Below are 26,546 nucleotides of genomic sequence, written 5' to 3'. Positions count from 1 at the left end.
TAAGTCAAATCTGAAGACTAAATTATTTGCAGCTTACAGGCTGAGTCAGGGGCAGATTTGGGAACACCACTCAGTCCACATTAAACCATGGTTTTCCATGCTATGAGTTAACAATCATTAACTAAATGACAAAGGTTTTGCTATTCTTGGTGTAGTGCCCTTCTTTGCATTTCAGAGGAATTACTGGGCTCTTAAATTGGCTGTCAAATTCGCTGACTTGGTAACTGGCTGGCTTTCAAAATATATATTAAAAGTCTTGCCTTTCCCAGCTATTTCTTCAATAAAACTTTTTTTTTTAATAGAATAAATTTTGCGACCTTACTTATAAAGTTAAAGTCAACAGTGAAAAATTAAAAATCTTATCAGTCACCTTGTACACACTATTAAAGAAAATACATGCAAAGGGAGCAGGACCCAGCAGAAAGGGCACTGAATTAAGAAACTGATGGCAAAATTTCCCATTTGCTTAAATAAGGTCAAGCTTTCAGCTTTTCAGCTCATTTTACCTCCAGCTTTTCCCAAACTCTGTAATCTCAATTTCTCTCTCAATTGGTTTCAAAATGTGTGGATAATTACTATTTTATTTCCTTCTCCTCTATAGGGAATTTAAATACCAATAAGTTAAATTAATTACAGCTAGATCCCAAGGTCCTACATCCATATGGAAGACTACACAAATTCTAAGCTCTAATTATACTTTAAATGTTGCACTCTGAATCACACGCCTTGATCCACCTCATGTAAAAGAATTAACTTCCAGACAGACTCTGGGTTAGAGCAGGAATGACAAGCTAAATGGCCTTAAATATACCCCTGACTGGAATTGTAGCTTATATTAGAAAGGCTGGATCACTTTTTATAACCAGCTGCTTATACAGTTTATTTTTATCTCGGTCTTTATGCTTTTATTTCATTGCATTATAGGGTTTTCACCTGCATAGCTGGCAGTGTACACTCTTTCATTTCAGATCATACAAGGTGTGTGATCATGGCAACAGTAACTATGAATTTTCTTTTCTCATGTTTAATTGACTGGTCATTTAGGAACCAGCTTGGCCAGAGGAACAGAGAAACTCGACTAACAGCTACCTTCTATTCAAATACCAGATTCACCATTCTAAAAATCCCTAATTAAGCATTAAAAATCTGGAAGAAGCCTTTCAAGTGAAATATCTTTACATATCACAGACTTTTGTTTTGTTATTAAGCTGTATTCGTTGCTAAGGAAGAACAGAGAAGATCAAAGGACTCCTAACAGCTAGAAACTCAAAGGTGAGGGAGTTTTGATTTCTTTAAAGACTTATCACTGATCTACAATGGTTGTTGGTTCATGGTTCTATGAAAAGACTGAAATTATGTGAGCCTGCTTTGCTATTTCCTATTTACTGTCAAACAATACCTCAATTTACTTTTTTTGATTAGCAAGATGATCATGCATTCAAGCAGCCTGTTTACAAATCCATATGCAATTGAAGTCATAAGGACTAAAAAAGAAGAACTTGTACAAGGCATAAATGACCCAGACCAGCTCCTGCACTGGCTGATTGAAAATGGTATTTTCACCCCAGAAAAAAAGCTAGTCCTGAGTTTCTACAGGACACGAACAGCAAAGAACTCTCGAGTTTTAGACATGCTCATTTCTCAAGGTGAACGAGCCTGCAGGCTCTTTTTTTATCCATGTTTAAAGCAAGTGGAGCCAAAACTTTACAGCGAGATAAGAAAATACGTCAGTGAAGTAAATGAAAGCATTGGAGATGCCAGAAGACGGTTGGTTGGGTATTTACTTGAAAAAGATAAAGTTTGGTTTGCAAATAGCAGCAAACAGCACCAGGGCAAAAAAGACAGATCTGGGGGACAAAAGTACAGAGGGGCTATTAAGAAGAAAGGAAAAGTAACTCCACTTTCAAGGGCAACAAAGCCTAGAAAAGATCCTGCTGCTGTCCACATTTTTGCTGCAGTTGCTAAAGGCTTCCTTCCAGAGTTAGAGAAAACACTGAAGGAGAGTGATCTCAATGTGCTCAACCATTCCAATGAAACACTTCTGCATGTTGCAGCTGCTCATGGCCATCTATCCATCATGGAGTATTTGCTCAGCAGAGGTGCAAGGACAGGAGTGAAGGATGGGAAAGGGAGAACAGCCCTGCACAGGGCTGCTGAGAAAGGCCATGGAGGTGCAGTCCAGGTGCTTCTCCGGGGTGGTGCTTCTATGCACGCTGTGGATATGGAAGGCAAGACACCACTTCACTGGGCTGCAGAGAATAACCACAGCCACATATTGAAGATGCTCCTGAAAGAAGAGGCAAGGAGCTGCAGGAATCAGCACAACTTTTTACACATGGCAGCTCTTAGAGATGAGACCACCCTGGCCAAAATGCTTTTAGAGGCTGGTGCCTCCACTGAAGGAAAGGATGAGAGAGGACAGAGTGCTCTCAATTATGCTGTTTCTCAGGGATCTGAAAACACTGCAAAAGTGCTTCTAGAAGCCGGAGCCACTGTTGATTCCAGCACAGTTGAAAGAGCCTTTAACAGCAACCACCCATCCATCTTCGAAATACTACTGGAATATTCTAAAGATCTGCCTGCTGACATCATGGAGTCAGCTCTTTTTAGAGCTGTACAGAAGAATCTGCACAGTGTTGTAGCAGCTTTGATTGACAGAGGCACAGATATCAATGCCCACAACAAAATGCATTTCACTCCTTTGCTGCTGGCCTGTGAAATGGGCAAAGCGGAGTCAGCAGAAGTTCTGATAGAAAAAGGAGCAAACTTGGGAATAAGGACTCCTGCTGCAGACACAGCTTTGCACCTGGCAGTGCAGGCTGGGGCTGCTTCCATCGCAGGTCTGCTCCTGAGCAAGGGGATGGACACAAACCTCAGGAACCGAGCCGAGGAAACACCGCTCCACGCTGCTGCGCTCCAGAATAACAGAGCACTTGTTGGTCTTTTAGTCAATGCTGGGGCCAGGATTAACGCTGTCACTAAAGACTTTGCTACTCCCCTGCACATGGCAAGTCAGAGAGGTCACGCTGATGTTGCCCGACAGCTGCTGCACCACAAAGCTCATGTTAATGCTCAGGACAAGCAGGCAAAGTCCCCTTTACACCTGGCTGCTGAGCAGGGACACAAAACACTGGCAGAGATGCTCCTGAAGGCCCGAGCTGATCCCAACACACAGGACAAGGAGAAGAAGACTCCCCTGCACGCTGCAGCTCTGAGAGGACACCTCAGCATTGTGGAAGTGCTGTTGGCTAACAAAGGGAGAGCTGGAGCTAAGGACATGGATGGATGCACCCCACTGCACTATGCCACCATGAAAGGAAACACAGACATCGTAAAAGCTCTCCTGGCCTCCAGGAAAAATAAAAATATTGATGACAGAAACGTTTGGAGGAAGACAGCCCTGCATATTGCAGCAGAGTATGGACATGGAGAGCTGATAAATCTTCTCCTGAGCCATGGGGCTGCCATCAATGCCTCGGACAGCAGCAAGGACACTGCCCTGCACTGTGCCTGCAGGGCTGGGCACCTCAGCGCTGTCAGTGCCCTCCTCAACTGGGCACGAGCAGAAAAAGCAAATTTACTTGCTGTGAACAGCCTCAGAAAGACTCCACTGCAAGTAGCAGGATTTAGTAAGACAGAAAACCAGGCTCAAATTTTAGCACTGTTGAAAAAGAAAATGTTAATAAAATAAAGATGTTAAGAAAACACTTTACATTTAAGTGCAGAATTCTCTTTAATGTAATTTGGATAGTCATAATGTGGAATATGATTGAGAATTATGCTTTAGCTGGCAGAATTAAGTTAGCAAAGGTGAACTTGGAAAAAAAAAGGATCTTAAAGACACTGTTCAACTTTAAAGTATTGATTAGTCTTCTGCTTCTCTCATGATTCACATACTTGGGACCTATTTAAAATGCTTTAGCCATAAACACATTGTGTTTGTCCTCTTCTAGTATAAATCAAGACAAATATAGAAAACATCTTTTCATATATCTGTGAATATTAGCCAGTATGGATAGCTTAGTTAGACATTGTTTGGCAAAATCACAAGTGAAAAAACACAACCTATTATAAATAGGAAGATGTCTGCATTTCCTCAAGGTATTCCTGAGACTGCAACAATTATTAACAATTCTTTTTCTTTCTATCTTTTGTCATACCATGGTTAAATTTTGCATTTTTAATTAGAGAGAACAAAACCCATCACATTTGCCATTTATTAATTTCACTTTCATTCCAGCACAAAGATAAAATATAGAGAATAAAAAGGTTGCAACAGAGTTTCTTGGTTCTAAGTATTTGTATTGAGACAACAACACAAATATAAACAGAAACACTTTGAGTCAACAGAAAGTTCTCTGGGATTACTTCCTATATAATGATAATCAATCCTTACACTTCCCTTCAGATTACAAGACAAGTTACCACAAACACCCAAACACCTCTTGAGAAATGAAACACAGATTTAAGAATGCATGAGACTCAAATTGATTTTTTCTTATCAATGAAACACTTTAACTTGACCCTTACAATGTCCTGGTGAAGGAACAGACAGGACCACGAATTTCAGAGACACAGGCACACAGGCTCAGAGAATCACAGAACCATTTAGGATGGGAAAGACCTCCAAGACCATCAAGTCCAACCTGTGACCTTGTCAACCAGAGCACTGAGTACCACCTCCAGGGATGGGGACTCCACCACCAACCCGGGCAGGGTGTTCTAATGTTTAATCACCTCTTTTCAGAACAACCTTTTCCTAACAGTCAATCTAAACCTCCCCTGGTGCTACCTGAGGCTGCTTCCTCTTGTTCTGTCCCTTATTCCCTGGGAGCTGAGCCGACCCCCCCACCCTGCTCGCCCTCCCGACAGGGAGTTGTGGAGAGAAAAAATGTCCCCCCTGAGTCTCCTTTTCTCCAGGCTGAGCCCCCCCAGCCACTCATCACACCTGTGCTTCAGGCCCTTTATGTCCTTCCTACAGTGAGAGGCCCAGACCCGCACACATCTCTGAGGGTGTCCCTCACCAGCCTGTGCTCCAGCCTTCCTTTGCCGTCTCCCGCACTCCCCCTCAAACCCCGCCTGTCACCCCTTTCCCCTTCGCTCTCAGCCCAGCCATGTCCTCTCAGCTCCCGGCCCTGTCCCCTCAGCTCCCGGCCCTGTCCCCTCAGCTCCCGGCCGTGTCCCCTCAGCTCCGGCCCTGTCCCCTCAGCTCCGGCCATGTCCCCTCAGCTCCCGGCCCTGTCCCCTCAGCTCCCGGCCCTGTCCCCTCAGCTCCCGGCCCTGTCCCCTCAGCTCCCGGCCGCGTCCCCTCAGCTCCCGGCCATGTCCCCTCACGGCCCCACCATATCCCCTCAGTCCGGCCATGATCCCTCAGCTCTCGGCCATGCCCCCCAGCTCCCGACCACGTCTCCTCACGGCCAGGCCCTGTCCCTCAGCTCGCCGCCCGCCCCAGCCGCTCCGCGCTCCGCCTACCCCAGCGCCATCTCCGCCTCCGCCGCGGCCGCTCCTCGGGCGCTGCTCCCGCCTATCTCCGCGGCGCCGGGCCCGCCCCTTCCCGCGATAGCGCCGGGCCCGCTGTCATGGCGGCGGCGGAGGAGCCCGAGGTGGACATCGAGGGGGACCCTGCGGCCGCGCCGGGGTGAGTGAGGGGCTCCAGGGTCCCGCTGCGGCTGGGCAAACGCGCCCCGTCCCCCCGCGGCGGGCGGGGGTCGTGAGGGGAGAGCCGCTCCTGGGGGGGCGGCCCGGGCCGGGCGCTTCCCGGGAGAGACCTTGGAGTGTCACGGAGTGCCCGTGGAGAAGGGGCATCGTCGAGAAGGGCACTGAGGACGGGGATGTGATAGCGCTGGTGTGAAGAGAACGCGGAACCGCCTCATGGGATCCCCCAGAGCCCGGAACAGCGCTGCGAGGCTGCTGGGAGAATCCTTAAAATACCCATGGAGAAGGTGCCGGGTTGTGTAACTGTGTCAGGGAGCTCGCGGAGGCAGGGAGGCTCAGAAAGCTGAACACCTGGAGCGAGGTGCAGAAAACGGGCTCATAGAATGTTAACGATTGGAAGTGACCTTAAAGATCTTCTAATCCCAACTCTCTGCCATGAACAGGGATATCTCCCACTCGATCAAATTGTTCAAGGCTTTATTAAAGCTGGCTTTGAACGCTGCCAGGGCTGGGGCATTCACAATCTCCCTGGGCAACCTGTACCAGGGCATTACCATCCTCAAGTAAAGAATTTCTTCCTAATATCTAACTTAATTTTTCCATTTTTCAATTGACACTCATTAGTCCTTGTCTTATCACTACAGTTCCTGCAGAGTCCCTCTCCAGCTTCCCTGTAGCCCTTTCAGATAGTGGAAGTTTATTATCAGGTCTCCACACAACCTTCTCTTCTCCAGGCTGAGCAGCCCCAGCTCTCCCAGCCTGTCTTTGTAAGGGAGGTGCTCCAGTGCTCTTATCAACATCTTGGACTTGCTCAAACACTTCCATGGCCTTCTCATGTTGGGGACCTCAGAGCTGGATGCAGCACCTCACTCCAGGTGAGGTCTCACCAGAGCAAAGCCTTGCTGGCCATGTTGTTTTTGATGCAGCCCAGGATTCTATTGGCTTTCTGGGCTTCAGCAAACTCACAGATAAGGGATGCTGAAGTGAGCAGGCAGTGACTGTAATGCCTTAAATCAAGCACTTGCAGGTGCTGGGAGAGAAGGAGAGGTTTGTACCAGAGACACACTGCCCCAGGTAGCCCCTGCCACTGCTGCACACTGGCTGCTGGCCATGGGAGCTCTTGATCCCACCTTCTCCTGGGTACACTCATAAAGAAGCAGGAGTTGTACTGATCTCTGGACATGGAGACTCATCCTGGTCCTTTATCCTATAAAGAGATGTTTGAAGTACTGCACAAAGCAGTTCAGAGCAGTAGGTGAGATTAATTTAGTAACACTGCAGGGAATATAGGGCTAGTCTTTAGACTGAATGTTCTGGAAGTAAAGATTTTTGAAAGCAAGTAATTATACTAATTATTAAGATGATCTTATGCTGCATGAAAATAAAAGGTAGTTGATCAATGAAGTTAATCAATGACAAACCTCTAATTAGTAGTTATTTACAGAAAAGATTAAATATAAACTGGTTGAAGTCTGTATGAACATGAAATTAACTATTGGGAAGAAGCTCTTCCCTGTAAGGGTGGTGAGCCCTAGCCAGGTTGGGCAGGGCTTGGAGCAACTTAATCTGGTGGGAGATGTCTCTGTCCATGGTAGGGGTTGGAATGAGATGATTTTCCATCCAAACCATTCCAGGATTTTATTCTATGGTTCTAACAGCCCTGTTGACAGGATTCTATTAAACCTGGTGCAAGTAGAAGCTCTCCTCAGCGGGAAAAGCAGTTTGCCTTTACAAGAAAATGCTTTTACATTGTTGGGGGTGAGATGTAGAAGTGTTAAGTGGTGATAATACAACTCAATGACATTCAATATTAAAAATGGTTCTGAACCCTGGAATCTCTTTCAGAGATCATGAAAACACAGCATCAAGCCTGCTGCAGGATCACTATCTCGATTCATCTTGGAGAACTGGGAACAGTCTTGTAAGTATTTTTTTAATCAAAATCATTGTTTTAATCATTTTTTTTAACCTTGTAGTGAGGTTATCAGAGCTTCTATATTCTCTCCTCCATCCATGTACATGCTATTTTACATTTTTAACCAGTGCTTCTTCCTTACTTTTAGAAACTATTTATTGTCAGTACTCAAGTACAGTGTGACAGAATTCAGATATTAAAATGTATTTTTGTTGTTTGCAGCCCTGGACACTGGACAGCAGCATTAGTGAAGAAAACAGGGCTGTCATTGAGAAGATGTTGCTGGAAGAAGAGTATCCTTTTTCTGATTTGGTTTCATGTTTTCCTGTGGAATGCCAAAAATCCTCCTATTTCCAAAAGAACTGGACAAATCTTTCCTTCTAAGGTGACTGAAGCCCTGTCACCTAGGTAGATTGCAGAAATCCTGCTGTAGAAACTTCATTATTTGTTTCTACATCTGGGTAATCCTGAAGCAGTGTAATTAATTTGATTATTAAAATTCTCACAAGTACAAATATCTCTGCTTCTTTGAAAGCTTACTTAATGACTGTTGCAGATATTATTTATCTAATAAATCGCTTTCTGAAAAAATATGGCTCAACCAAAAGGAAGTAGAGAAAAGATCTATGAAAAGGTAAGATCTCTGGGAAAAATTCTTAAGTTAGCTGACTAGAAATGAAAAGTCCTTCTGAAATAAGGTTATTGCTGGATAGACACCAGCAGCACAATTATTAATTTTTATTTTCATTCTTGTGTTTGCAGCCCACATAAGAAAACTGGAAAAGTCATGTACGTACATTTTAACAATTGAATTGCGTTTTTAAGTGTGGTGACAGGAAAAAATATTGCTGTGTGTAACAAGAGGCTAGATCAAACCAGGCTTTGGGGGAGTTTTTGGTAGCACAGTGGTCCTTCTGATAAAAAATAGTTAATTCTAGTTGCCTTTTTACCTGAACTTTTGTGTTGCCTCCTTTGATGTATTTCTATGCCTTGGTCACTGATGAATATTGAGTTGCCTTGAATCTTCCGTCATAATTGAGAAGCTGATGTGATTCTCAGTATTTTATTTATGAGTCACATTCATGTTTAGAGCAATACTTTGAGTTTTGCCAAAGATGGGGAATAGTCCTCCTGTCAGAAGGTGCCTTGAGTGACTGGAGAATATCTGGATTTGGGAAAGCCCTGATTTCTGCTTCCTGCATTCCCAGGGTGCGTTCACCTACAAAATCACCTGGCTGCTCCTTGAAGTGGACACCAGAGGAAAAAGAGCTGTTTGAACAAGGACTGGTGAGTTTGTTTATATACATATATATATAGATAGACAGATAGTATTTTAAATGGAATTAATGAGTTTATCTTGAACAGTAAAGTAGTTGACATGAATGAGCATGTTGTACAATCACAATGATGCATTAACTATGAGAAATATAGTGTGTTCTGAAGGCAAATCAGGTGATAAAGTAAAATCCTTTACTGTTGTAAGGTCTGCAGAGGTTATATGGTTGTGCCAGTTGTAAAAGGGTTTGCTTTGCCAAGCACAAGGATTCCTTGGGATAGTAGGCAGCAGAGTACTTGAAATATGTGAAGAAGATACCTTTAGTGAAGAGTAACAATAATTCTTACTATTGGATGCAGTTTCCTTCTTGGTAGAACATAAATAAATAGTGAGGTTCTTTACCATGGGTTTCCTATACTGTTTGTGTGTTTTCATGAGTAATGAGGTTTTGAACTCATTTGATACATGCAGTGCCATGTCTGGGATGTCAGAGTTTGGGTCACTTCCATGTGCTTTCCTGTTTCAGGTGAAATTTGGCCGCAGGTGGACGAAAATTGCCAAATTGATCGGCACTCGAACTGTTCTGCAGGTTAAGAGCTATGCTCGCCAGTACTTCAGGAACAAGGTAAATGGAGCATCCCTGGAGCTGGCAAAAAGGTGTTTGCAAATGGGTAGCTTGGTTTTAATATGTCAAAACAGGTACTTTGATCATTCCCATATTCACAGAAATGGAATATCCTTATTTGCAGATTTAAGTGTGAAGTCAGACCTGATTTCAAATTCCTAGAGTGACCACTGTTTTTATTGCTGGTATAACTAAACAATAAATGGAGTATAATTGTGGTCCCTTACACTGTTGGTTGTTAGCCTGAAAATCCTGGTTTTCTACTACACAGCTCTTTTTTGCTGTGTGTTGTAGTTTTAGCTTCAGCCTCATTTGAGATTTCATGGCTTTAAGAAGAAATAAAACTTTCTAGAAACTTTCTAGGGTTTTTGTACTGGAAGTGGTTTTGTTTGTTTTTCCCTCCTAAAAGTGTTTTATATTTTCCTAAGGCAAAAAATGGTGATTCAGAAAAAGAAGAGCAAAGTCAGTGTGGGAGCAGCCTTCCCATGGAAGATGGGATAAAGGTGGAAGCTGGAGTCTTGAGAGGCCGTGCAGACCCCAACCTGAACGCAGTAAAAATCGAAAAGCTGTCAGATGATGAGGAAGTGGACATAACTGATGACATGGATGAACTACTCACTCCTGCCTTTCAGCAAGAAACAGGAAAATCTGAATTATCTGGTGTCCCAAAAAGTCCAGTTGAAAAAACAAAAGCAGTGGAACAAAGTTTTTCATCTGCTGGCCACAGTTCTGCAACTGCTTTGCCTAAAGAAGATGCTCAGCACACCAGGCCAGAGACAGTGGATGCACTGGTATTTCCTGCTGTGGCAGCAACGTGTTCCCAGCACCTGAATGGGGATAAATCTGTGAATTTGGATTACCAGCAGTACAATAATTTTGTTGAGAAAGCTGATCAAGGTGGACCAGTCACATGTCATGGGACTGCACAAGGAACCGATCAGGAGCTCCGTGAGGAACCAAGTGACCTGTCTGATAATGGATTGCTTTTTCCTTCTCTCTGCCAAGTGGATGAAGATCATCAAGAGGAAGCAGAGGAGCTGAAGCCACCTGAAAAAGAAGTGGAGGTTGACAGAAGCATCATTCTAGAAGAAGAAAAGCAGGCTATTCCCGAATTCTTTGAAGGGCGCCAGGCCAAAACACCAGAGCGTTATTTGAAAATCAGGAATTACATTTTGGATCAGTGGTGAGATGCATTAATTTCTTTTACTGAAATAAGTGATTAAGATGTCCTGGTCTGATGTAGTTAAAGTGCTACTTAGCACTAATAGCCTACTTCTGAATAGAGTGAAATTAATTCTGTGGTAGCTTGCCAGTGAAGAGCATTCATTATTAATGCTTCTTTTGCATCTTCCTGATTTTTTCACTGGCATTCTGGAAGCTGAGCAATGAAAACACTTTGAAGCATTAAGAAAATGAATGTCCTGTACTAGAACAGGCTGCATTTATTTTGGCTGTGCTATTTTCTTGCCATTTTTGCCATCCTATACGTAAGAATGGTTTTAATAAATGGTTCCTTAAAATAACCGGTAGCATTAATTCTATAGCCCTGCCTTTACAGAAGGGCAGCAAGAGGTAGTAATCTGTGCTAGAGCAAATAATGTAGACCAAAAGAATGCCTCAGATTAAGAATCCATTTGGAGTGGTGCTTGTACACTTGAATATTTTATATTCCATCTCCAAAAAATCAGTGTAAGGTACTGTAGTGGCCTTTAGGAGGCTTAAAATAATTTGCTTGCTAGTTTTGGTTTGTGTTTGCTTAGAAGTAGAAAGATTTATTGAGTTTAACTCTGTTATCACTCAGTTGTCTTATGCTCTGACAGCTCCTCGTTGCAAAGAGAGACTAAAATTCCATTCTACACCAGAGAGGTGTTGAACTGAGAAGATTCAGTATCAGTTTAAAGGAAAGAATAAATGCATAGAGAGTGAAAACAGGTCCTCAGTTAAAGTCACCGAATTCCTTCATCCCCTCATGGTTTGTTCTGCTCTTTGACCAGGTGTTGTGCTTTGTTTCAGGGAGAGATGTAAACCCAAATACCTGAACAAGACCTCAGTGCGCCCAGGTCTGAAGAACTGCGGGGACGTCAACTGCATCGGGCGGATCCACACGTACCTGGAGCTGATAGGAGCAATCAACTTTGGCTGTGGTAAAGATATTTCTGTGAAAGTCACTAAAGAGCCTCTTCTGCTGCAATGCTGAGGGACTGCCCAGCGTTAGGGTGTGCTGCTCACACAGAGAATGCACATTCATCCTTGCTAGGAGGGACCTTCCGAGCAGATTCTCTCATAACCTTGGAAATATAGAGGAGCTTGTAACCTATTAACAGGATTAGGAATTTGGGGCTCACACAAAACCTTCTATTTTTCTTTTTATTTCCTTTTCCTCATGTTTAACCACACACCAGTTGGTGGAATGTTTGTTTTGTTTTATGCTTTTTTGTGTGTCCTGATACCAGCTGTGCTTGAAATTTTGCCCTCCTTCTTATTAGGCAGAATTCAAGTAGTTGTTTCTTTTCCCACACTGATTTATAACTATTCCCTAAATAAACACCAATGCCTTCATCCTCAGGGCTAGTTTTTAAATAATTCAAGTGTTAAAATTAGGTGACCTGTTAAAAGTGTATATGTACCTGTAACTTGATGTTGATTTAGCAGCTCTGAATAAATTTTGGTCCAAAGGTGAGTGACAGTTACCTAGGAGAGGAGCAAAGCTCTGCAATTACATTTTGTCTGAAGTAAACTAAAAATTAATTAACAAGAAGGAATTTTTGCTTTAAAAGTGTAGTGGGAGAGGGCTACATCATCATTCAGAATTACGATTAGCAAGAGATGCCTTAACTGTGGGGGTTTTGGTTGCTTTCTCCCTGTGCCATTTGCTGTTGTCAGTTAGCCATGTCATTCCTGTGTGTGTGGCAGTGCTGAGCTCTGCTGCCACGGGAATTGTTGCTGTGTGTCCTGCAGAACAGGCCGTGTACAACCGCCCCCAGCCCGCCGACCGGAGCCGCTGCAGGGAGGGCAAGGACACGGTGGAAGCCTATCAGCTGGCCCAGCGCCTGCAGTCCATGGTACAGCCCCGGGGCAGCACAACCAAGGGGAAAATCCTCCCAGCTTGCATTTGCATGCCAGGGCACCTCAGGGAATTTCTCCTCTCACTCAGGTTGCAGTTTCCTTAGAGTGCTCTGTGATTCAGGTGGCAGTCTTGGAGCAGAATTCTCTCACACGCTCACATGTTCAGGTGCTTTACTCCAGCTGTCTTGTGGGCCTTCCCCTGCAGCCTGAACTCTCTCCTCCCCACCTCTCCATAATTTATTTTTTCACAAAATATTTATTATTTTACAAAATAGTGAAGTGCATTGTGGTGTGTGATTAAGTTGGGTTCATTTCAATTGTGAAATACAGTAGGTATATGCTATGGCTTACTGAGAGCCCTATGCACACAATTAAATTCAGAAGTAACTCATAACTGCGTGAATTACCAAGGATTACCAGAGTTAATTTTTATATTCACACTTAATGTAGCATTTTTAAGTACTTCACAGCAAGGTAAATCAGTTGATGAGAGGAAAATTAAATCAATCCCACTTTAAAAATGATGAATTAAAATGTAAAGAACTGTAGCATACACTAAATGTAAACACACCGAGTTTATAGCTTTGTGTGTTGTCTGAGCATTAATTCAGAGCTGGATACCAATGCCCTGTTGCTGTCAGTGGTGCTGATATTCCATGGAACACTGACAGGCTCTACAGCCTTAAACCCCCGAAACTTTCCTGATGATAATTCATGACAGATTGTGAACTACTCAACACTACAGAAATCCAGGGTGTTCTGTATTTTCTGGGAACATGTTGGAGTGTCAGCACCATTCCTGGGGCAGTGGCCTTTTGGACAATGTCATTATGGCTGCCTAGATGAAGGAAATGCAGTTTTTTGGGGTAAGAGCTTTGACTGATGGTGGTTTCTTGCCTCAGCGCACAAGAAGACGGCGAGTGCGGGACCCTTGGGGAAACTGGTGTGATGCAAAGGATTTGGAAGGACAGACATTTGAGGTAACCCTCCTGTGTTTTAAACTTACCTTAATTCATCAATTCTTGCTAATTTCTGGCAGGTGCTGTTGCATCAAGCAGACAAGGGAACTGTTGTGTCATAGGGACTTAACCTTTCTTGTGGAAGCGTAATTTGAAAGTACTGCAGCAGCTGGTGTGCATCTTCATGCTGATAAATACAGCTGCATTTGGGGTTTGCACAGGGGTTTTATACCCATAAAACTCTTTGCCTTGTCTCATAGGAGATTTCGTGACCGGTTGCTTTCAGTTAACTGCCTTTAGGGTAACGGTAGGGGATGGGAGAATAACATTTAAATGTTATTTCTTCAGTCCTGTATGATTTCCTTGTGCTCATTATGCAGGTGATAATGAGTTCCTAATAATAATTCTGCTACTAGCAATATCCCCAGTAATACTGTGGTTTATTAAGTGCTTAAAAAATTCATACAAGGTTAAATATTTTATGGGAGAATTGGAAAGAAAATACATGTCTGTTCCTACAATTACAAATTACATGGAAAGTGAAGAACTGTAAACATTCAATTTTCCTATATAGAAAGCCTGTAACAATTACTTCCATAACAGTATCATGTCATACCTAGTTTTGAGTAACTGTGGGTTAAAAATTCAAAATACATGTTGGGATGGACATAGAGGTTGAAAACATTCATCCCTAAGGAGGGGGCATGATAAATTCGGGCCATGGTTAGTAATGGCAGATAATCACACCTGGATTTACACCTGGTTTGTGATGTGGGCTATGATTTTACTGAATTGGAGTGATTTGGAGAGTGAGAGAAGTCTCTTATCAGGCACCTTGTGGACTTGATCTCAGATTGTCATTCCTTCCACACTGCTTGGTTCTGCCATGGCTGTTGCCTCTTGTCTTGAGTAATCTTGTAATACACAAATTATGTTAAGAGGGCAGGGATATCAAGAACTTATTCTGGGCTGGTTTTGCAATCAGGGCTGAAGAAGCACTTCAGACATTGATTCTATTTTTAAAAAACTCTTTTCAGCATCTCTCAGCTGAAGAATTAGCAAGAAGGAGAGAGGAAGAAAAACTGAAACCTGCAAAATCTTCTAAGGGTTCAAGACAAATCAAAAGGTATTTGATTGCATCGTGTTCAAACATAGATCTGCTAGAAATGGAACAAATGTCCTGTGTAGTGTCAGGCTGGAACCCTGCACAGCATTAATATGTATCCTGGTCTGAAATAGCAGGGATGCATTTGAGATGTTCTGTGTTGGAATTCAGGAGTGTGGGAAGTGACATTTCTGTATTTGGTGGAAGTCATCATAATGTGGGCTGAGAAAATCCAGTGAAGAAAACAAGGTTATTCCTCCTCTGCCAAGGAGACAGTGGGAAACTTGAAAAGTTTCCTGACTGTCCTACATCTTTAGAGAAATTTTCTTTCATTTTATAGTTCCTTTGATCCCTTTCAGCTGATACCATGCTGTTTGTTCACGGAAGAAAAGCAGGTATGTACCTCTGAGTGAATTACCAAGAAGGCTCCGTTGCTTGGGTTACTTTTCTTATTATTGTGTTTATGATTTCAGGAACCCTTTCAGGTGAAAGTGTCTTCCGAAGCACTTTTAATAATGGATTTGGTGAGCATTAAGTTTTGTCTTTCAAAAAGCTGTGATGGGTATGCTGTGGGTTTGGTTATTTTTTTCAATGAGCAACATAACAAGACCAAGAAAATAAAACAGAGAAGCTGTGGCTGCCCCATCCTTGGAAGTGTTCAAGGCCAGGTTGGGTGGAGCTCTGAGCAACCTCTTCTAATGGAAGGTGCCCCTGCCCATGACAGGGGGGATAATGAGATAATCATTAAGGTTTATTCCAACCTAAACCATTCTGTGATTCTTTCCAGTCAGACCTAGAAGTGAGAATCTAGTATTAAATCAAGCCCCTAAAATGAATGGGGTTTGTATTGTGCTTTAATGTACAACTATTGACCTAGAAAAACTAATAAGAGCTTTGCTGCTTTACTGAGAGCTTTACTACTTACTACTCTCTGTCATACTTTAAATCTAATTTGCTTAAAGCTACTTTCTGTAACAGACTGCCCTTCTGAAATCTATGGCTTCATTTTCTCCCAGTCTGGGAATTGATTTTGCGTTTGCAAAGCAATGTGTGGGTTTTTTCAAGAATATCAAAATGTGTGCAGTTGTTCAGCACTGCCCAGGCTGCAGTTTTTGAAGCTAGCATTGCCTCGTGTATGGAAGTGTTGCACCCTTGCACTACATCTGTGGTGTGTCTATAATGGGAAAATTTAATCTTTTCTGTTTGCTTTAAATGGAAGTACTGGGAATTTGAGAGTCTTGAGTTTTTTTTCTACATATCCTTGAGAAGTCACTGACTTATGAGGAATCCCACAACTTGGACTTTCCTACTTGTTTGATGTCATTCCAGCACTCTCACGTGTCGCTGGCAGAAGTGATTGGGCTGCTTGGTGGAAGGTACTCTGAAGCCAATAAAATTGTGGAAGTAAGTGTTTTGTCTTTTCACATCTTCTCTATAATACTAAAACTGAAATGATCATAGTTATAATTTGAATAGATGCAGCTTATTTTTAAAAGGCAACTAATTAAATATATTAAAGTTGAAATTCATTACTGTAATCTTGATTACACTTACATTCAAGTGTCAACTGCATCATGAGGAAGATCTGATAAAGGACTCGTAAAACTCTGGAAGTTTTCTGTAAGTGTTGGAGGTTCCTAGCACTGATGCAGCTGGAGGTTCTTTCCCCAGGTGTGTGCAGCAGAGCCATGCAACAGCCTGAGCACGGGCCTGCAGTGCGAGATGGACCCGGTGTCCCAGACCCAGGCCTCGGAGTCGCTGGCAGCCAGGGGCTTCCAGGTGATCGGCTGGTACCACTCGCACCCCGCCTTCGAGCCCAACCCCTCCATCCGCGACATCGACACCCAGGCTAAGTACCAGGTACAGCAAACACACTCCACAACACCCTGAGGCCTCCTGCTGTTCACAGGGGAATTCACCATTGCACCGATGCATCGTTCATCAGCTCAGCATCGACTGACATTAGAGTTGTTCTTTAGGTTTCACAGCGCTGCTGTTCTGGGTAAGACTGGATCTTTGTATGTGGTGTTTTTGGTGTTTTTTAGAGCTATTTCTCCAGGGGTGGTGCCATGTTCATCGGGATGATCATAAGCCCTTACAACAGGAATAATCCTCTTCCCTATTCTCAGATCACCTGTCTGGTCATTAGTGAAGAGATCAGTTCTGACGGTTCCTATCGTAAGTACCCCTGTTTAATCCAGTGTCTTAATTCTCCTTTTCCTTTTGGGTGTTATGGGGAAGATGTCTGGTTTTGAACCCAAGAGATCTGTATTTATGTATTTACATTGGTAATATGATGGAATTATATAAATGGTGTCATTTATGGTGGTAACATGTGCTGGATAAACCCAGGAGTTTCACTGGGAGAATAAATCTGTGAGTTGTCCCTGCTATCAGGACAGGAGTACACAAATATAAATGCATATGAGATTGATCTTCTGTGTTAGTAGTTCCCACAATTCCTGAAAGAAGTGGAAGGGTTGGGACACAGGTCCCTGTTATTTACATGCAGAATCCATGTGAACAGCTTAGAAACTGTTTCCCATGTCTTACTTGGCCTTTGCTGTGTTACAACATTCTGAACAGAATCTCTGCTCGAGGAGACAGAAGTAAATAGCAAAGAATTGGCTGCTATAGTAGCCAGAAATCCTTAATTTTTGAGTAACATGGTCAGAGGATCAAATAAATGTGCCATAACTTCTGATGGCCCTTTTAAAATATTTTCTAGAATTCTCTTCCCCCACCTGCAGTAAACTAGAAGAATTTCTTAATTTCTGAGCAAAATTCCTTTGCAATTGAAAACAATAGTCAGCACTTCACCAGCAGCCCATTCATACTGAAAAACCAAACCTTTTTTATTAATTTAATAACTCTTAGACAACATAAGTGCAACTAAGTTAGAAACACTCAATTCATTTTTCCATTTCTGGGTTTGTTTTAGATTCTGTGTCCTTCCTTATGGAATAGGAATTGGCAAGGGCAGGGAGCAGAACAGATTTGTTCCTACTCCCACCAGAATTAAATTTGGAATCCAAAACACGTCATCCTTTAACCTCCTTAATGTTGTCAAGTAACAGAACTACAGGCTTCTGCAGTCAGTAATAAATGAGGAACAGTTTTGGGGATGGAAGAGATTGCACCTAAACTAAACAGGAAAAAAAACAGTGGAGTACAGCAGAAATACTGTATAATGATCTTCAATTGTTTGCAGGCCTGCCCTACAAATTTGAAATGGAACAGATGTTGGAGGAGCCTCAGTGGGAATTAATATTTGAAAAAACAAGGTGGATAATAGAGAAATACAGATTTTGCCACAGGTATGTGTCCACTTTTGTTACAAACAGCCAGCTTGGAATTTTTATACATTTATTGCTATAGTCAAGACCTGTGGCTGCTTTCTCCAGCACTCCTGTTTGTTTTTCTTCCTACAGCAGTGTCCCCATGGATAAAATTTTTCACAGAGATTCTGACCTGACTTGTTTGCAGAAAGTAAGTTTTCTTCTCTTAACTTCTTTATGTTAGATGTCTTTTTAAATGCAAATCTGTTTCATGTCAGAAGTCACCTGGAGTTACACTTTTACAAGTCAGAGATGTAAATTAATGATAATAAATTATTTCTGTGGCACAGCTTATTTACTTTCCACACAGTGAAAGTAAAGATCCTCTGAGGGAGGTGGGGGTGTGGTTATGTGCAGACACCAGGTTGGACAGTCAGTTTGGAGAGGAATTCATGGCAATTAATTACTCAGGTCTCTCCTCAGCATTTTGTGTGCATTCAGTGTCAAGACCTGCACATGTGTCAGGAGCAGATTTGGCCTTCCTGATCCTTTATTCCATCAGTAAAATAATGCTGTGCCATGTTTTTCATGGATAAGAAGGAGCTTTAATTTTCCAGTCAGTGTAGTCAAGACAGAAACTCTGCCCAAAGTAAAAGACATAAACAGAAGACTTTCACACAGTAATTTCACACATGGAATTTTTTTGTTTCCTCTCAATATATCTTTGCTTATAAAGTACATATCTAAACTTGAGTTGGTAGAAGTTACTCTGAAGTTTAGTTGTTGGGTAATTGGTTTTAAAGACCTGGGTTTAGATCTTGTTCTTTTTCAATTTATAATATACAAAAACTTTTTGTAGTGTTCATCCTAAATAAATAAATAAATAAATATATCTTTGCAATACTTAATCACAGAAAAGAGGGAGTAAATGACAATTTAAAACAGATTTCCTTTTCTTTTGCCTAGCTTTTGGAGTGCATGAGGAAGACTTTGGGCAAGGTAACAAACTGCCTCATTGCTGAAGAGTTCTTGACTCAGATAGAAAACTTATTCCTTTCCACATACAAGAGTGAAAAAAATGCTGAAGGAAGTGAGAATGAATGTTCACACAAATTGCCAGTGTGATGGCTTTGGACTTTTGATTTCATTTTTTAATTTCTTCCCCTCCTCTCCATTATGTCAACTCTTTCAGAATTGTTATTCCTTTTAATAGTGACTGTTAAGAATCCAGTGTCATCTTATTGTTGTGGTTTAAAAAGACTTTAAAAACTCCTAATGTTTGTGACCTGTGGGCCAAGGAATGCTTAATGCTAATGAGGCCATGGAGTTAATGATTGACCAGCCTGATGCTTGGGAAGGACACCCTGTCAAGAATGCTGTGCATCAGTCTTCAAGGAGAGCTTGTCCTCTCTCAAGTCTTTCAGTTTGGGAATTTTCTCTGTAATGTTTTTATCTATGAGTGCACCTCTAACTCAGAATGAATTTATTCCTTTGCTTTAGTGAAAGTTTGAACGAGTTCACAAAAGGGAAACTTAACTGAAATGAGAGTTTTGTAACTCAGACTTTACTGATGTCCAGTAAGAAGTTTCATCCAGTTGTAGCAAAATACATCACCCAATTTATTTTTTTGCTATTATTTTTCTTATTACTTTTCCCCATTGATTCTGATGGTCAAGTAGCTTTCTGGCACATTCTTTGCCATCCTGCTTCTATATTGGGGAGAAAAAGCTGATGAGTTTCATGACTTCTCAGTAGTGGCTGTGCTTGTTTCCAGTGGAAATGATAGCTCCTGTCTTACTACAGGTTTCCTCTTTCTGACCTTCCATTCTACAGGAAGGTTTTATGTTGTTCTCCAGATCATTGTGGCTTGTCCACTTCTGATTGCCACCGTTTCCTATGGAAACAAGAGCTCCTGATTGATAGCAGAGTGCAATGAGCAGAAAAGGATTTGTGTTTTTGAAGAAAAATCCCCACTTTTATATTCAGTCTTCTCTATAATGTATGGTTCAATAGAAAAGCACTTGTTTATACCAGTTCCTCAGTTATGATATAACAGGTATATATTTAGATAAATCAGTCACAGGTTGATCTTGATTGAAAAGTTTCCTGATTGCAACTTGGAAATGTTTCATGAGCTGTATCACTGTGAATCTTTTTAGAAAAAAATGTGCTTTAAATGTTGCTTTCTAAATACTAAGGAAACTTGACTTGTCTACAGGTATTACTATTTACACATGTTTATCTTGGGCAGAGTTTCTCTGAGAGGTCTAAAATATATTTGAAAGTCTCAAGCAAGACTTTGAATTTATATCTAGAGGGGAGAGAGTGGACCCAATTTTTATTTTAAGAAAATATGTGTGTGTATATATATAGTTCTACATAACATAAATGGAATTTTAAGATTTTATATGTTTCAACTTTTTGTTTATATGAAGAGTTTGAAAAGCTTTAAAATCATAGAATTGCATCCCAAGGAGGGAGCTCCTTTACAAGAAGTTAATGTTATATTTTCATCAGGCCTCATGAGTCTCTGTCACTAAGGGGAAGGAGCAGAACCTGATCAGATGAAAATGTTAGCCCTTGAAACTCAGTGATTTTCCCACATTTAAGAGCTGTGGGCTCAAAGGGGCTGGTGGGTGTTGTGTGCTCTCTCTATGTTCAGGTCCCACTGCTGTGTGTAATTTACCACTTGGTGTATCCAGCTCTCTCTGGCCTCTTGACTCAGTCTGCATTTACTCTAAGCTCTCCTCTGTGGGGCTTCCTGACCACCACCATGGATTCCTGGAGTCCTGGCTAAGCTCCACTCCAGGTGGGAGAGCATTCCTCCTGCTCAGTCAGGGGGATCAGTTGGATTGCAGTTTTACACAGGTTATTCTGGAAAATCCCCCAGGATCAGTGTCCTGCCAGCTCTAATTAGAGCTGCTAGGAGGAGAATTTTGAACCTCCATTGTCCTAGCACCATGAAGTAGGTACTGCTCGTTGTCCACACACAATTCCAGCCCTTTAGGGATGGCTCAGGATTACCCAGGTGGTGATAACAATGTCCTGGCTGCTTCCCTTTTTAATGATCACTGAGGTAGAGTAACACAGTTGTATTATTGTATTTAACAGTGGTGTTACATAAGGAAACCTGTGAGTAACCCAGACTTTTTAACTGATTTTTCTGAGGATGTGGGGCAGGATTGAGCCTTTGACATGCACATAAAGGCTCCAGATCTCCAGGTGTTTGTTGCAGGGTGCTGTGGGAGAAAATACAATGCTTGTACCATCAAGATCCAGTCTAGCACACAGAGTTCTGGAGGAATTGGAAAGAGCACAGTTGTGATGCTGAGTAATGATTTTGTTGACAGGAGCCAGGGTAAGAAAATAAACTAATCTACTTTTCATCATTCAGTTTCACTGAGTGGTTAATGACATGAGTTTGGAAGTTGCATGCTTCCCAGGGAATAAATATCTGTTTAACTAATATAGCAGTTCTACCAAACATATTTTAGGCATGAAATTTTTTTATTGTAAAGCTTTTCCTCCTCATCCAGGCTTTGTTTCAGTGGACCTCTGCAGAATAATCTGCTGTTCCTTTCCTTAGGATCAGTGTTACACCTTACCAAGTTGTTGCTCAGGACATGAGAAATTGTTGAGTAGTGAGTAGAATGATACAGTTAAAATTGGAATTCAAAAAGAAATTAACAAAAACCACACAAAATAAACCCAAACAACCCTCCCCCCAGGATGTCACTTCTAGCAACTATCCCTATGGGCATTTGTTGGGTGAATCATGTTTTGCTATCCCAGTTACCAGCAGTGCTGCCTCACAGGGGTGCAGATCTTGTGTACAAGGGGAGAAAACATCCCTATTTTTATTTGTCTTTAACTAATTAACTTTCCTTAAACAATTCAGTTGAAAAAAATCCATAACCAAGTAAAAAGTTAATGCTGTTGCCATTGATATTCAGTACTTTTTTCCTTTGCTTACTTCTCTGCTATTTCTGACTGATAATAGGCAAGAGTCTACTAATAAAGATGGACATGCAATATACCCTGGAGGATGTGTCTGTGTTTGTACCAGCTGCTTGTCCCCGAGCCTGGATGCAGAATATCTTTGCTCCGTGTCGGTGGCAGTGACCGAGTGCCAGAGCAGAGCTCAGCTCCAGCAGAGGGAGCTTTGTCCCAGCAGCTGCAGCAGCGGTTCGGAGCTGGAGCAGAATTCTCCCGGGAGAGCCTGGAAACTCCTGGCCAGTGAGCACACTGCAGGCAGGAGTGCCTCGCCAGGGAGTTGTTTCCATCACTGTTTTACACCCCTGTGCTTAAGTCTCCCTCAGAAGATGCTTCAGTGGTGCTGGGGCAGGGAGGCTGGGCTGGTACCCAGTGCTGGCCACATGTGTGTCACAGTCCTGAATCAGCAGTGAGGGGTTTGTGTGGGCACATCCTGAAAGTGCATTGCGAACAGCGATAGTGACAGCACACACTCTCAGGTTTAATTGCAAAAGAGAGGGCTTTTTATTCTTCCAGGTCTTCTTTTATAGACAGTTCCTAGAAGGTCTGAAAAGGTAAAGCTTTCATTGGTCATCAAACCAACACATCACCATCACTGGACAGCTAGGAATGACACCCCTCGACTGTTCCTTGCAAGTAAACGACAAGGAGACAAACAACACCTGCAAAGGTTTGTTTTCCTTCCCTGAGGACTGTTTGAATTCCTCACAATTTCTCAGGCCACGCTTTCTCAGGCCCATGTGAGAAAGTTACATGACTTAGTTTCACACAGACACTGCACTACCTGCCTGATTTCTCACATTCAGCATCCCTATGGAAGTGCCCAACAGATCCCTTTCCATCAGCCACATTCCCTCCCCAGATCTGCTCCTGGAGTGTGGTTCCAGCTCTGTATTGGATTCCTTCCTGCTGTGCTGGAGAGAGTTTGCTCTGCAGGGCAGGGCTGAGCCGTGAGGACTGGGTGGGTGTAGGGGGAAGAGAGGCTGTGGAGGAGGGCAGTGCACCCCAAAAGGGGGCTGTGGCACAGCTGAGCACCCCAAAAGGGAACGTGGCACAGCTGAGCACCCCAAAAACGGGGGTGTGGCACAGCTGAGCACCCCAAATGTCTGTGTGGGGAGGGAGAGATGCTGTGCTGGTGCTGTGCACCCCTGAGGAAATGAGGGATAAGGGATTTCATCCATCCCCACGGGAAGTAGCTGGTTTAACGTCCCAGTGAACACTGTAATCACATGTGATGCTGGACAAAGTATTTAATGGCCTAGATAAAAGTATTCGGGCTGTTTAATTGCTGTTTTACATAGACCTACTGCCCTACTTTTACAAGGTTTAGAATTGTGCTGAGAAATTGTTTCCATGGAAGCAAAGATCACTAAAGAAATAATGCAATCCACATTTCCTACAGGATTATTCCTTTTACAGCCTGCTGTTCTAAATAATTAACTCTTGTAGTAGTGTTGCAGCTTAGCATGGATTAAAAGGAATAATACTTTTTTTGGTGTCATAGAGGCATTACTTTATATATATATATGAATATATACAAGTAGTTGGATATATACAAATATATATATAGTTGGAAAAACTTGTCTTTAAAGTAAGTCTGTTCCTTCCTTATTTACAGAGGGGGAAATCCACCAGCAAAAGAAATTGTCAATGAAGAAGTGCGCTTTTATTTTGAACTATATTTCACGTTTGGCATTTAAATAACGTGGAATAAAATATAGACAAGATATGAAGAGGTAGGTGATAGTTAAATGGTTTTTGACTTTGAAGGAGGGATGTGAAAATTTAAAAAAAAAAGACATTATTATAGTGTGGGTAAATGAATGATTTAGAAATGGGAAAAGAGTTGCTAAACTATTATAGAATCATCAACATGACAAATTGACTTACCTGGCAGTTTTAATAATAGTTTTAGCTGTAGATCTCAATTATTTTCCAAGAAAGGTAAGCGCAGTTATTATTACCTGAAGGAATATCCAGATTGTGTCCTGCTTTGGCAGAGGGTATTTACATCCATTTCCATGTGGATTTCCCACCTGCTCTGAGTTCTGAATACTCCCTGGCAGGCAGGGTCCTTCCCAGTGTGCACACAGAGCCACAAGTGCAGGAGCTGGCCCAGGCTGGAAGTGGGGCAGTGCTCAGGTAAGCAGCACACAGGCAGGAGCTGACTGCAAGGCACGTGGCTGGGAGTGCATGCACACCCTGCTCTGTGGTCATTACTGCTCTCAAAATTATAAAGAGTCTGACAGGGTTTGACAAATCAGATGAATGGGACTGACTTAATGCAAACTGGAAAACGTTTGTCAGCTGCTGCCAAAGCACGTGGAAATGGTAATACAGGTTTGTAGATTGCTGGGAAACTTGGAAGCCACTGGAGTGTTCTGTGAAAGGCATTATTAAGGTTCAGATTTAAAAATTTCTTCAGAAATAACTAACAACTTTGTAACCTTTTCATAAGCATGAAAATCAGTATTCCTAGTGCTGCCTTGGGACGAGCATGTACCAAAGGAAAGGTGGGAGAGAAGCTTTCCATGCTGGAAAATGAGGCTGAGAGCAGCCCTCACCCTGGTCAGCTGTGGTTCCTCTTGAAACAGCAGCTGCTCCAGGCAGCAACCATCAAACTCCCAAAGGCATTGTTTAATAAAGCTATGAAAGTAGAAAGTCCATAACTGATAAGAATCTAGATAATGGAATGATAGAGATGCTGTGCAGTAAAAGATGAAGGAACAACCATGAATGAAGTGGAGGAGTGGGATTTCCAGATTTGGATTTCTTTGCTGGAAGAAAAGCAGCCATTTGCATACAGTCCATACAAAGTCTCAAGAAGGAGAAGGGCCAGCTGCTGGTCTTTAATCCATAATGGAAGCCCACGGTAGGAGCCTGGCTGCTGTCTCTTCTCTGTTGTTTCCTCATCAGGCAGGAGCGAGGGAGGCAGCTGGAGGCAGGTGCCACTCCCTGAGAAGTAGCAGGGAGCTGGGAAGCTGTTGACTGGGATTTGGGAAGGAGATGCCAGTTGTTTTGGAAGAAGAACCTGTTTGGTGGGTCTGATTTGAATCAATAAAGGGAGCAGCCTCCATCAGTGCATTAAAGCTTCGGATGCTGCTTGCTGTCGCTCAGGCTTTTCTCTGTGCTTTTCTCCTGCACTATGGAGCCTCTTTTTGGGGTTGTGCTGGGTTTGATTCTGGCAGTCGCTTCACCAGCTCACGACAGCTGTACCTGCGCAACCAACAAGTGGGCAGTGTGTGCCCAGGACAGCCACGGGAACTGCACCTGCAGGCTGGCAGGTTCAGATCACCCTGTAGACTGCTCAACCCTGACTTCTAAATGCTTCCTGATGAAGGCAGAAATGATCCCCCCGAAGGAGAAGCGCCTCTGGAGACCTCCCCACGGGGTGTCAGACAGTGATGGCGTTTACAACCCCGACTGCGAGGACAGTGGTGTCTTTAAAGCCAGGCAGTGCAACCAGTCCAGCACCTGCTGGTGCGTGAACACTGCGGGCGTGCGGAGAACCGAGAAGGGAGGCAGGAGCCTGAGCTGCAGCGAGCTGGTGCGGACAAGGTGGATCTACATTGAGCTGACACACAAGAGAAGCTCCAAAGCCTTCAATGCTCCTGATGTGGAAAAAGCCCTGACACAGCTGCTGGAGAACAGGTACAAGCTGCACCCCAAGTACATCGCAGCCATCAAGTACGACCCTCCACTCATCCAAATCCGCCTGGACCAGAACAAGAAACCCAGCTGGGATGTAGATATAGCTGATGTGGCCTATTACTTTGAAAAAGATGTGAACAATGACTCCGTGTTTCATTCCAACAGTAAATTAACTGTCTCGGTCAATGGAGATGCTCTGGCTATTGAAAAGCTCTGGATTTACTATGTGGATGAAAAGCCCCCAGAGTTCTGCATGAGGCAGCTGGCAGCTGGCATTAGTGCTGTGGTCACCGTGGTGCTCCTCACCGCTGGCATTGGCATTGCCGTGCTGCTCATCCTCAGGTGGCTGCGCACAAGGACATATAAGAAATTTGAGTGTAAAGAAATGAGGGAAATTAAACCCCCAAGCTTAGAAATGCCCTGAACTGATAGAAGAAAGGCAACTACAGGAAGAAAAGGGGGAAAAAAGGCACAAAATACAAAGAGAGACTTCGTATATGTGATGGATTTGGAGCTCTTGGTTCCTACAGGAATTTGTGCAGTGGCTGTTCTAAATTATTCTTGTTTAGTACAAATAAATTTTTGGGGTATAAATGAATTTGGGAGTCAGTTACCTAAATATTTTAAATAACTCCTACTTTGGAGGGTAAGAAAACTGTTACAGCTGTCTAGTTAACATAACACAGAATGCTTGCACTCCTGCTGCAGGCCTGGCTCAGATTGCTTAAATACTTAAATACTCTGTGGGGTTCTTGGTATATCTACTTACTGATATTAAAACACTTGCCTCAGCATATTTGGGCTATATTGCTGCTTTTCCCTTGGTAGACTTCTTTAAAATGCAGTTTGTTTTTAGTTCATGGGGTCTTCTAAAAAAATAGTTTCTGGAACTTTTTTTATCAACAAATAATTTAATAAATATTACTAAATAACCAAATAAAGTAATGATAAGATACTCTGCAACATCAGAGGTTTTTATAGAGTGATTTGTCAGGAAACATCCCAGGTGTTGGGTCGCTTCCA

General features: G+C 42.7%; 3 protein-coding genes across 6 annotated transcripts; all 3 read left to right on the top strand.

Moving 5' to 3' along the window:
• The first annotated feature begins 1,432 nt into the window (after window positions 1–1,432).
• Window positions 1,433–3,691, top strand: LOC131581284 (CARD- and ANK-domain containing inflammasome adapter protein-like). Its single transcript, XM_058843371.1, has one exon. The coding sequence runs from the start codon at window positions 1,433–1,435 to the stop codon at window positions 3,689–3,691; it is 2,259 nt and encodes a 752-aa protein (XP_058699354.1).
• A 1,841-nt stretch (window positions 3,692–5,532) lies between these two features.
• On the top strand, window positions 5,533–21,915 carry MYSM1 (Myb like, SWIRM and MPN domains 1). 4 transcript variants are annotated; one of them, XM_058842956.1, is made up of 20 exons: window positions 5,533–5,638; window positions 7,501–7,576; window positions 7,793–7,863; window positions 8,127–8,204; window positions 8,333–8,359; window positions 8,779–8,857; window positions 9,373–9,471; window positions 9,900–10,654; window positions 11,485–11,615; window positions 12,430–12,533; window positions 13,440–13,517; window positions 14,534–14,622; window positions 14,942–14,996; window positions 15,075–15,125; window positions 15,931–16,005; window positions 16,273–16,461; window positions 16,731–16,779; window positions 17,813–17,918; window positions 18,033–18,090; window positions 18,846–21,915. In XM_058842956.1, the coding sequence occupies exons 1-20, from the start codon at window positions 5,580–5,582 to the stop codon at window positions 19,002–19,004; spliced, it is 2,388 nt and encodes a 795-aa protein (XP_058698939.1). In that variant the 5' UTR covers window positions 5,533–5,579; the 3' UTR covers window positions 19,005–21,915. The 4 variants fall into 4 exon arrangements, 3 of the variants coding, with proteins under 3 accessions (XP_058698939.1, XP_058698938.1, XP_058698936.1); XM_058842955.1 differs by having other exon boundaries at window positions 16,647–16,779; window positions 18,036–18,090; XM_058842953.1 differs by having other exon boundaries at window positions 16,647–16,779.
• Window positions 21,916–24,690: 2,775 nt separating this feature from the next.
• Window positions 24,691–26,092, top strand: TACSTD2 (tumor associated calcium signal transducer 2). Its single transcript, XM_058842946.1, has one exon. The coding sequence runs from the start codon at window positions 25,018–25,020 to the stop codon at window positions 25,945–25,947; it is 930 nt and encodes a 309-aa protein (XP_058698929.1). The 5' UTR covers window positions 24,691–25,017; the 3' UTR covers window positions 25,948–26,092.
• Window positions 26,093–26,546: the final 454 nt, after the last annotated feature.

The sequence above is a fragment of the Poecile atricapillus genome, chromosome 7, assembly GCF_030490865.1.
Source record: "Poecile atricapillus isolate bPoeAtr1 chromosome 7, bPoeAtr1.hap1, whole genome shotgun sequence".
Taxonomy (NCBI): Eukaryota; Metazoa; Chordata; class Aves; order Passeriformes; family Paridae; genus Poecile; species Poecile atricapillus.
The sequence above is the reverse complement of the archived record's forward strand: the minus strand, read 5'-3'. Positions and strand labels throughout refer to the sequence as shown.